The sequence below is a fragment of the Sesamum indicum genome, linkage group LG10 (genome assembly GCF_000512975.1).
Source record: "Sesamum indicum cultivar Zhongzhi No. 13 linkage group LG10, S_indicum_v1.0, whole genome shotgun sequence".
Taxonomy (NCBI): domain Eukaryota; kingdom Viridiplantae; phylum Streptophyta; class Magnoliopsida; order Lamiales; family Pedaliaceae; genus Sesamum; species Sesamum indicum.
Window position 1 is genome coordinate 13,591,524 of NC_026154.1, and position 11,987 is coordinate 13,603,510.

General features: G+C 27.0%; 1 protein-coding gene across 1 annotated transcript; it reads right to left on the reverse strand.

Moving 5' to 3' along the window:
• On the reverse strand, positions 1-3,724 carry LOC105172467 (hydrophobic protein RCI2A). The gene is made up of 3 exons (XM_011093909.2): positions 3,373-3,724; positions 3,025-3,132; positions 1-272 (listed from the first exon to the last, which is right to left on the reverse strand). The coding sequence occupies exons 1-2, from the start codon at positions 3,460-3,462 to the stop codon at positions 3,049-3,051; spliced, it is 174 nt and encodes a 57-aa protein (XP_011092211.1). The 5' UTR covers positions 3,463-3,724; the 3' UTR covers positions 1-272; positions 3,025-3,048.

The following is an 11,987-nucleotide window of genomic DNA, read 5'->3' on the forward strand; positions in this document are numbered from 1 at the left end:
CTCTCCCCTGAGTTTTAGTATAATTATGCATAAATCCACTATGGCCTGAAAAATTACACCTAATACCTTGGACATTTGTTTTCGTCTACCAAATAGATCACTCCATTACCCAAACATATAAACTCAGTTGCTGAGAAAAAAACATTAATTGCCAAAAGCAAAACAAAAAATCTAAAATCTCCCACTAAGGAGAATTACAAAAAGGACTAGGCTACCATACCATTTCTACCACCAAATGTGCAAAGACTTTACTACCCTCCCTGCATCTTCACCTAAAAGGGAAAAATAAAATAAAATTAAGGGGATATTCCTAAAACAACTACTTTAGTTGACAAAAATATACATAAAATAAAATACCCTCAAGTGTGTTCAAATTTATCATAAATTAACCCATTTTATCCAATTAACTTTATCAATAAATTTAAACTTAGGCAAATTTAGAGATAACTCCCTTACTAAATAATATAACAAAATTCAGAATATGCATATGCGTCGAGTGTGTTTTAATTGCTAGAATATACATATCTTTTTTTAATAAAACTTTGTTCAGAATGGTAAAATTCAGGTCTCATAATAAATTAAAATTTTGAATTCAAAATTTTATACTAGTTGTTTATTTATTTTATTTTCTTTGAATATATTTTTTAATATAGAATTATAGATGTATCTAACCAACAAATAAACAACTTGAAAGGATGTCAATATAATTTAAATTAACTCCAATGGTGAGTTTATAATTACAACTTCATATATGTACGTATAATTTTACCAAAAAAATTAAATATTTATGCAATTAAACCTAACATTGAAATGTGTCGATATAATTTATCCTTAATTATATTTATATAAAAAATGAAAAATGGGAGATGTGTCTTTTCGCATCTTAGCTGCAAATAGTACCTAGGTTTTTTTTATAACCTTAAGAAATCATCCATTATCAATGAAACCTCGTTCAAATAATGCCATGGAGATCTCACACCATAATCATGAGGTTGTGAGTTTAAATTCCATAAATGTGAGTGTATTGTGTACTTTTTGGCTCAATCGATGATGTCCACATGGGTGCTCAACACGTGGCGAAGGCCACTTTAATTTTACATTTATTTTTTTCTTTTTTAATTTTCTTCCAATAATTTTAAAAAATTGTCTTTCAGCCATAATATATAACAAACTTTTATTCCAAACTACTAAACTTTTAAGTTCTACATTTTAAATTTGTTTAAATATTTATATATTTTCAACCACCTCTACTCAAAATTTTCTTTTAATCTATATATGTATCCTATCTATCTATACTAATATGAAAATCTCACTCACAAACGTCAGTTTATAAAACAATGCTACCAAATATTTTTATATCGATAATATTGTTAAATTAATTTATTATTTATTTATTTATTTATATATGATGTATTGATTTATATATTTTATTTTTATTTATAATATATTTTAAAGCATAACAATTATTTATTATATGCATATAAGGTGGACGTGTCATCACGGCTAGTATATATATATATATATTACATCTATAATTTGTGTCCATCATTTGTCCAAAATTTAAAAGAAAACAAGTTTAAGAAGAAAAACTTATAAGAGCATTCATTAATCAAAAACTTATAAGAAAAACTTCACTCATAATAAAATAAATGTTTTGGGAAGATTAAAATCTTATTAGCAGCAAATAAGAGCATTCATTAATCAAAAGTTTGAGAGGGTGTTTGGCTAAACTTATAAGTTTCTCAAAACATCTTATAAGATGTTTGAGAGTTTATAAACTCTAATATTTGTTTGGTTAATTTTTTTTAAAGAGCTTATAAAATCTCAAATAAACTTTCCTAACTTTTTTTATAAGATCTTATCAGCTATATAAATTTAATATGTTACAAGGCAAAAATATCCCCATAGTACCAGTAACGCGCTCTCTTTCTCTCACACACTCTCCTCACTCTCTCTCTCATACACATACACTCTCTCTAGGATTTAAAAACTTTTTCTCTATTTAATTTTTTTAATATTAAAAAAAATAATTTATTATTTAATAATAAATTATTATAGTTAAATACAAATAAAATTGGTATTTAATATTATATTTACTGAAAAATATAAATTCAAGACATTATAAATTATATAACCAGAAATAATCATTGTATTAGCAAAGAAATATCAATTATATGCATATATTAATATTCGACTAGCATGAATGTACATATATATTATTTTTATTCAAAAATTTAGGTAATAATTCCATTATTTTTTTATTATTTTAAAAAGATTATCTATTAAATTTTTGTTTAAAATTAAACTAATGTGTACTATTTATAAAAGTATCTTAAAAATATTTTAAACAAAACATGTGGAAAAATAACAACTTATTTGATTCTAACAGTATCATGTCTATTATAATCATTTTACCAATTAAAAACCTTATTATACCAACACTCTTACAACTTATAAGATGTTTACACGTTTTATAAGCCTTAACATCTTTTTTTTAAAAATAAGATAATATCTTGTAAGCTCATAAAATATTTTATAAGATGTAGGAGCTTATAAAATATTTTTAAAAAATTTAGCCAGACACCCTCTAAGTCCAAAAGCCAATCTCTGAGGTGAAGTTTTCTTAAAGAATGCACTAAAAACCACTTTAGAACCAGTAGTATATTTAAGGAAAAAAAGCAAGCAACCCTTTGATATTGCAAACGAATCAATTGCTATCTTTTTATAACATAGTGGTAATCTGCTCATTTGCAGTATCACTTTGGGTAAATTGCCCTATTTAATAATCACAATTATAAATAACAACTAATTCAAATTTAAAGATTCACCAAAAATTCATGACTATTTCTCAAAAGGGATATGCTTAAAATGAGCCATTAATTATCAACAAACCATTCTATCCATACTATTTTGAGTCTCAAATTAATTATAATTCACACACAAACACACACACACTGGCAAAGTAACAATGAAGAATATGAGTAAAACTGTCATTAATCTAAAAAAAGAAATGAAAGAATTTACCATAAATAAAAAAAAGAGGAATATCTACTTGGTGATGGCATAAACAGCATACACAATTCCAGGGATGTAAGCGAAGAACGTCAACAACAAGCAAATCCAGAACTCAATCTGTACCACAATATTCAACAACGCTAATATCAATCATCAAAACCGAAAACACAAAATAAAAAAAGAAAAACAAAAATTGAAACAGATTTCTGCATGCACCAACAGTTAACCCTTTATTTTCCAAAAAAATTAGAAAAACAGGAAATTAAACCCCTCACATTTCCAGAAATTAGAAAGAAACATGAAAAGAGAAATAATTAGAATAAAATTTATTTTAAAAAAAAAAAGGAAAGAAATTACCCCGCAGGCGAACTTGAGGAAAACACCGAGAGGAGGCACAAAAATCGCGACGACAATGTCGATGAAGGTCGCTGTTGAATCATCTGCCATTTTCTTCCCTTTTTATTTTTTTGAATTTTCAGGAGAAATTGAAATTCGGAGGAATATATATATAATTTTTATTTTATTTGATTTTTTTTTTTTTTTGGTGATGAAAATGAAATGATGGAAATAAGAGGAGGAAGGAAGGTAGGCAGGTTTTGGAACCGCAGTGCGCATGGTAGGGGGGCTTACTACTCTTTTATAGGGAAAGGGGGGACACGTGGTTAGTGATGATTCGATCAGTGTTTGTACGTTATGAAAGTCCACAGCGGATGCTCTACTGCGCTTGCGTTTGCTTTGCTTAGCATTTGGTAGAACTAGTTATTATTGCACGCGACTCTCACGAATATGTAAAAAAAAATATATTGCGTAAGATGAATAGAAATTATTAAAACTGCATCAGATTAAAATATAAGATATGTTGAGAAAGAAAAAATAAATTATGGAGATTTATTAAAAATATAGACAATGTTAGAGAGAAAAATAAATTATAAGTATAAATTTCTAAATACCCAAAGTATTCAACGAGACCTTACGTAGTGTGATAGGATCTTCGCCTTTGTCTACTGGGACTACTTCTATTAATGTCTTATACTGATATGTACGATCCACTGTCCATCATAAATAATGTTTTATATCAAAGGTATATGTGGAATCGTACAATTAAATAAAAATGTATAAATACTGGCTTTCCACCATTAAGTACAATTTTTGCTATCCCAACCTGTGACGTCTATAGGATTTTATAAATAATTTAGAGACTGGTTGATAATTATTAAGAAAAATTAAATTTTTATTATAATAAATTATAAGTTCAAATTTGAATGGAGTAAATTGGAGCTTATTATAATATTTTAAGTAAATTATATTAATTAAAAAAATATAATTATAAATATAAAAAATAATTCAATAAATAAAATAATATATAAGGGTTAAATTGGCAAGTGGCTTGCATGCCATCGCCTCACCCAACTTAATATATCAAAGGTATATGTGGAATCATATAATTAAATTAACATGTATAAATACTGGCTTTCCACCATTAAGTACAATTTTTGCTATCCCAACCTGTGACGTCTATAGGATTTTATAAATAATTTAGAGACTGGTTGATAATTATTAAGAAAAATTAAATTTTTATTATAATAAATTATAAGTTCAAATTTGAATGGAGTAAATTGGAGCTTATTATAATATTTTAAGTAAATTATATTAATTAAAAAAATATAATTATAAATATAAAAAATAATTCAATAAATAAAATAATATATAAGGGTTAAATTGGCAAGTGGCTTGCATGCCATCGCCTCACCCAACTTAATATATATACATATATATTACACAAATCAAAACTTCTATTATATGGTAGCAATGAATGCATAGAAATTAATAAAAATATTAGAAAATAATATTTAAGGAAATATGATATTAATTTTTATAATAATTTAAGTTAGAAATATTATTAAAAACGAAAGTTATAAAGATATTAGGGGTTTGATAAAATGAATCCGTATGAGTTAGTCGATAAATTAAATATATACCTGAGAAGCGTACAAAATTGGGTTATTTAAAAGAAAATGAAATGGAGGGTTGAATTTCGATATCAATATAATAGAAAAAAATTGGTGAAAAATATGCGAATACTATATAATATCTTATTTAGGATTTACGATATTTACAAGGTATTGAATATATATATTATGATTTACTGTAGGACGTGACGATAAACTGGAGGCCTGAGCAGCTTTTCGAGTTAACTGAATTGTTTTGAAATTTGAGGTAAGTATAGCTAATTGGTTTATATATAAATTATGAAATATAATATGTTGATTGTTGGGTTTATATATATATATATATATATATTTATATGAATATAATATGTTGAATATTGGATTTATATATATACTTATATAGATATAATACATGGATTGTTTATATATTTGATCGTGGATGTTGACTGTTATTAGGATTATCTTTATATTTGTGAAATTGCTATTATGTGTTCAATTATGATTGTGTTACACGGATGTTAGATGAATGATATTGTGATTGTATAATTGATTGTAGATTGAAATCGAATAGGAAAGCTATTGATGAGAGAATAAGTATTACATGAAGTTAAAGAGAAATTTAATACTTGGGCCATCCAGGTGGCGGGTGCGCTTCATGGGCCTACCAATAAAAAATTGGTCCTGGGCCAATTCCCAACAATTCCTCCTTGGACCAAGACCCAAAAGGGAATCCAATCCAAGGACTGATCTGGCATACATCATGGCCATTTATACTTGCAAACTAAAAATGATAGCACAAAGATTCGAAAGATAATATCGCAAGCACTAAGCACAACGTATTACACATCAATTAACACAAAGCATATATAATATTTGCACACAGCAAATAACACTAAGGCATTTTTCCACCAAGCAGATATCAACGCTGTAAACCCGTAGGCGCCGAGGCTAAATCCAACAGCCACATAGCCTGAACTAGCCATTTAGGCACTTCCAGCCACTTAGGCTCAACAAATCTCAAATACATGCAACCACAAAGATTAACCCGCCACCAAAGCAAAATCACAAAAACTAACATCATCCATGAAGGAACATTTTCAATGCACTTAGCATAGCATTCACAAAGCGAAAAAGTCAAGGGTTTCCAGGCCAAATCTCGATTAGATACCCGTGACCTCATGGGTCCGGCCAGGGGAGGGATTAGTGGAAATTAAGCCTCAATTTTAACAAAATTTTAACAATATATAATCAATAATAGATTAATAACAATATTTCAACAGATACACTTAGCAGTATAATATTGTAAAATATTTCGCACTAAAAAAAATAATTACAAAAAATAACTATATTATCCACAGAACTCTTCACCACGCAATAGTTAACTAATTGCTCAAGAAATAACAGCAGATAAGAATTTTCCTTCCGGGTGCAAAAATATTTTAAATCGTTTGGTACATGTCAAATTGTTTTCCCAAACACTCAAATATTAACCCAGTAAATAAATTACCATATTTGTACTTTATTTTGCTCGTAGAAAAATTTTAGTTTGGTTGAGGTTGGCCAAATTCATATTAAGAAAATTAAAAAATAGATTATTCCCTACATCATACATGATTATAATACAAAAATTACGATAAAGAATATCTACCATTGTCATAGAAAATTATTACAAAAATTTAAATTTTAATCACGATCAATCAACATAATGCTTTTAGTGATGGCCAAAACAATATTTGCCATTGTTATTTTGTGGTGGCAAACGTTTAATTCTATACAAGTTGATTTTCGTAATATAGATCTATATCTTTATAATTTTGGCAATTAATTATTTTTTGCTAGTTTGACTGAAAAATTCTATGTGACTTGTACATGACTCAATTAAATTTTACTTTTAGTCCTGTAAATTAATTCGTTTAAAACCAAAAATGACAATCCCGCTTGGTTACAGGACTAAAACTGCCAACACCCTTTAAGTTACAAGATTAAAATTATAATTTAATTAGGTCATGTGCAAATCATATTGCAATGAAATAGCCAGAATTTACAAGGCTAAATTACAATTAATTCGTGTAGAACAAAAAATATCATCCCCCTAAATTACAAGATTAAAATTGCATTTTTAGTCTATTTTTTATTGTGAGACCCCAATCTTATTCATCATTATACAATTAATTTAATGTATAACAGAGAATTCAATTTAAGTCACATGACCATTTATTATTATCCATCTTCGTCCACGCTTTTGTGTCAAACATACATATAAATTAAGAGAAAATTGCATATTTGGTACCATAATTTAGACCACTTTGTTGCCGTGGTATCAAACTTTTCTACTTCAGTAATTCTGATACCATATTAATGGGATATTTTGCACGGTATGCACCACCTTAGATTTCTAATGAAAGTTTCACGTGACTGACATGTGACGTTAAGTCAAACCAAAATTGCACTTGAGAGGCACAACAAGGTGATGTAAAATGCTATTTATTTTTTATCGCGGAGAAAATAATTACTGTCTCTTCTCCCCTCGATCGATTGCCACTTTTGAACCTCTGGCCCTATATTCGTTCTGCCTAAATTAATCAGTTTTATTATTCGATTTTGCTTTGAACAAAAAGACCAAAGTGTTGTGGCATTGTATCGAGAGAAAAATGCTACAGCCAAAGTATTTGATTGATGGCAAAATGGACCACGATAGACTTGCTAGTTTTTTTTTTTTATTATTATTATTATTATTATTGAAGTCTTGTGCTTTGTGTTGTGTTGTTGTAATGCTTCTGGGGGTACTTTTTAATTTTTTAAATTTTGGATGCAATGTCAGATGTTGGGGATATGCTTTTCGAATTTTTTAATAGTTTGTGATTATTAAAGTGTATATTTGATGTTATTATTTCTCAATGAATGTAAACCTATAATAGTAGTTAATTGATGCCACTTGAAGGGTTCATATGGTGGAATCTTGCTGATAGTAATTTTAATTGATCTAAATAATTAATTACATTAGCCCATACAACGATGGGTGCAGAATCCAACAATCATAAGAGTGGTTTTAATGAATCTGAAAGAAGACCTGTGCATTGAAAGATATGATGTCTACACCTTTATATTAGACAAACAAAAATGACTAGTGCTAGTATTTCAAAATGTGTTTTCAGGTGCGGACAATAAGCTTTGTGTTAGACCATAAAACGAAAAAATAAAGACAGTTGGATTTATAGAATTAGCCTTTAAGAGAGTATTTTGGACTGCAACCAAAGCAACTACAAATACAAAGTTTGATAGAGCAATGCAAGAAACGAAGAGTTGGATGTGAAGTGTTTAGAATGGTTAAGTAACAAACCACGTTCTCAATGATCAATATCACATTTTAAATGTTATTCAAAATGTGATATTTTGTTGAATAACCTTTGTAAAAGTTTTAACAGCAGCATATTAGAAGCAAGAGCGAAGCCAATCTTAACCATGTTCGAGTGGACTAGAGAGTAATTGGTAATAAAAATGCAGCAAAACAGATAGAGCAACAAAGAGATAGGGTGATAAGAAAGAGAAATTATTTTAAAAATGCAAAAAAAAATAAAAAATTAAAGATTTAACGTGTTTTGAAAAGGTTTAAAAAATTAAATGGCACCGTGGTGACTAACCGCGGTGACACATTTTGTAAAAAATAAAATATTTTATAATGAGCCACTGCGGTGGCTCCTATATTATAAAAAAATACAATGAACCATATTGATAAGTTTGCGATAGTGTTGGAACCATTCGATTGAAACCCGAGGCCAGATTCAAAATTAAAAAAAAAATACAAGTAATTCTTGTGATACTATAAATGTATAAATTATTATCTTATAAAAAAAATTAGCAATTTACTTTCATTTATTTTTTAAAATACAACAATTCATGAAGTAATTTATTTTATATTTAAAATAATTTATTTTTTAAATAAAATAAATTACTTTATTATATTTAAAATATAAATTTATCCCTTTGTATTTTTTAAAATAAAATAATTTATTTTTAAAATATAAAATAAATTACTTTATTTATTATTATATTTTGAAAAGTACAATGAAATATACAAATGTAATAATGTATATTTTTTTATATAATTTTTAAAAATACAATGAACTATACTGATAAGTTTGGGACAGTATTGGAATCTTTTAATTGAAACCCGAGGCCAAATTCAGAATTTAGAAAACAATACAAGTAATTCTTGTGATCTTATAAATGCATAAATTATTATCTTATATAAATTAATAATAAATAAAGTAATTTATTTTTTAAATATAAAATAAATTACTTTATTTATTATATTTTTTTTAATATGCTTTTTTTTTTACAAAATGTGTCGCCGCGATGACATAAGTTTTTTTTTTCAAAATATAAATTGCGGCACCGCGGTTACTCACCACGATGCCAATTAAGTTTTTAAACCTTTTCAAAACACCTCAAGTTTTTAATTTTTTATTTTTTCTGCATTTTTAAAATAATTTCTCGGATAAGAAAATTTGTCCTAAAATCAAGAAAAATGTAGAAAAGAATATGGACAAAGCATCAGATTGTATTCCAATAAAAGCAAATGATTGCACCAATAGCTCCGTATACACACGTCTTTCTGTCCAACCCCACTCTGAAGCCATCTGCACCTTTCATTAAAGATGCAAAAAAGTTTGTAATTTATCAGACTTAGCTCGAGCTATCTGTTGAAAGTTCTGCTTGTATTCATCAAGTTCTGATCGTATTTATCTTTTTGTTCTCAGTATTTATTTTTTATTAGTATTCCAGTATTTAATTTTTGTTGAATCTGTTGTCAACTAGAGTTCAATATATAGTCTCACATTTATGTAACTTTAGTACTTGAGAGTTTAGATGAATAAAGTACTAGAGTTTTTAGACGAATAAAGCCTAGTTTTTCCTTTGCTAATTTATTGTCATGAATATATTCTGTTCCCCATACTTCAAATTTTAACACTATCTCATAATCTTCAACCCTCTCTTTGGTGTCGAAATTGATAAATTTATATTCACTACAACTAAATTATTATGTGATAAAATATTAAGCAATAATAATTATGGTATTATCACAATATAATTACTAGTTACAAAGAATCATGCATTAAGTTATCACTGCAATTAAGTAATAACGTATTCATTGTGAGAACACAAACATTAGTGGCAATATTATATAATGTTACTATATTATCATTATATATGTATCACTAATTGTTCATAGTGACAACTTTATATATAATTTTCGTATCACTAATTATACCTAGTGAACAACTTTATAGTGACAACTCAATCAAAACATACACACACGTTCGATGAAACTCGAACTCATGACCTCAAATTCATTTATGGGACGTCAGCCTTAACTTTAACCACTAGTTTAAGACATCATTGATCCGCACCCCATTAAATATACAAAGTAGCAGAAATACCCTCTTTACCATTTTATGAAGGGGACTTTTGGTGGAATTGGAGAAAAGATTAGTAAAAGACGTAAAGTTTTTTGTTCGTGAGGTGTACTTGAATCACGAGCTCTCTCCAGTAAAAATTGAGAATATTTGAAAAGAAAAAGTGAAGAATGAAAAAAAAGTTAAAGTATTTTAAAAAAATAATATAATAGTTTATAAATCGGTAGAAAGTTGGTGATAGCTTCTATCTCAAAAAAAGCTTAATTTAAATAATTAAAAAGTAGAAGTTTGAGCGGAAAAAAACCTCTCGTCAATTTTTTTAACAATAAGTTATGCCTTTATTTTAAGCTGTTGTAAAAATCTGACAAGCTTTTCTTGGTTAGTATAGTTCGAGAAAAACGAACAAATAATTTTATAAATCTAAAAAAAAATTATTAATCTTAAACTATTTTTTTATGGGATGTATGAGTTTATAATATATATTTTTTAAAAAAATAAATAAATTTAATTAAACTGCCTCTTAATGACAAACTGCTAGCTCAACATGCATAATACCCATAAACTTACAACATATACATTCGGCCCGAATACTCACACTTGGGCCGGATCCAGGTGTTGGATCCACTCTTTCTTTTTCTTTAATTCTACAAACTATTTTATTTCACTCAATTTTTTTTTTTAATTTTTCCTGTACTTAATTCATGATAGACTAAAATATTTAAATAAAATTTCTGTTATTTTCCCTTTTATAAGTGTGGACTTTTAGTTAAATATCACCTAAAGAAATATGAATTTTTATTATAATTATGGCGAATATTATAATTATTTGGACTATTATTTAATAATATATTTCAAAATTTTATTTCATCAAATACCATAAATAATATTTATTCAATTTTCATCTTGGAAAAAATCATGAAGAGTTCAAAATATCATAACCGCAATTCAAATTTAATAAAACCATCACGAAAGGAATTGAAATATCACAACTATAATATAAAGGATAATTAAATTGCATTGATACCCCTAATATTAAGTTTAATTAAACAAATACTCCCAACCATTAGAAATGCGATTATTACACTTTTCTCTATTGAAGTTTGGTGTAATTACACATAAACCCCCTGTAATTTAAGAAATTACATCCGACACCCTTGAGGTTTGCTTCGTCTAACAAATAAATCTCTCAATTAGTCAAATTTTACCTTGACAACCCCTTAGAGGCAAAAACTTAACCATCAAGATAAATTACATCAACACGTCTCAGGAGTTATACTTGTAACTTTGCAAAAAACGACGGTGTTCGTACAATTAAACGTAACTTTAAAAAGCGTCAGTTTGATTTATCATGTATAAAGAAAAGAATACAAACGGATCTAAATCGAACTTCGTATGTAGAAATAAGATACTAAGTATTTTTTTGAAATTAGAAAATTACATCTGTATTTTAATAAATTGAACAATATATCAATTTTAATTAATATGTTTATATAATTAAAAATAATAAAATCAATTACAATAAATTAGAATAAATATTCATACTTCCCATGGAATTTAAATTCAGAACTTAAATTTATTCATAAAATTTTAATTTTATCCATTTTAT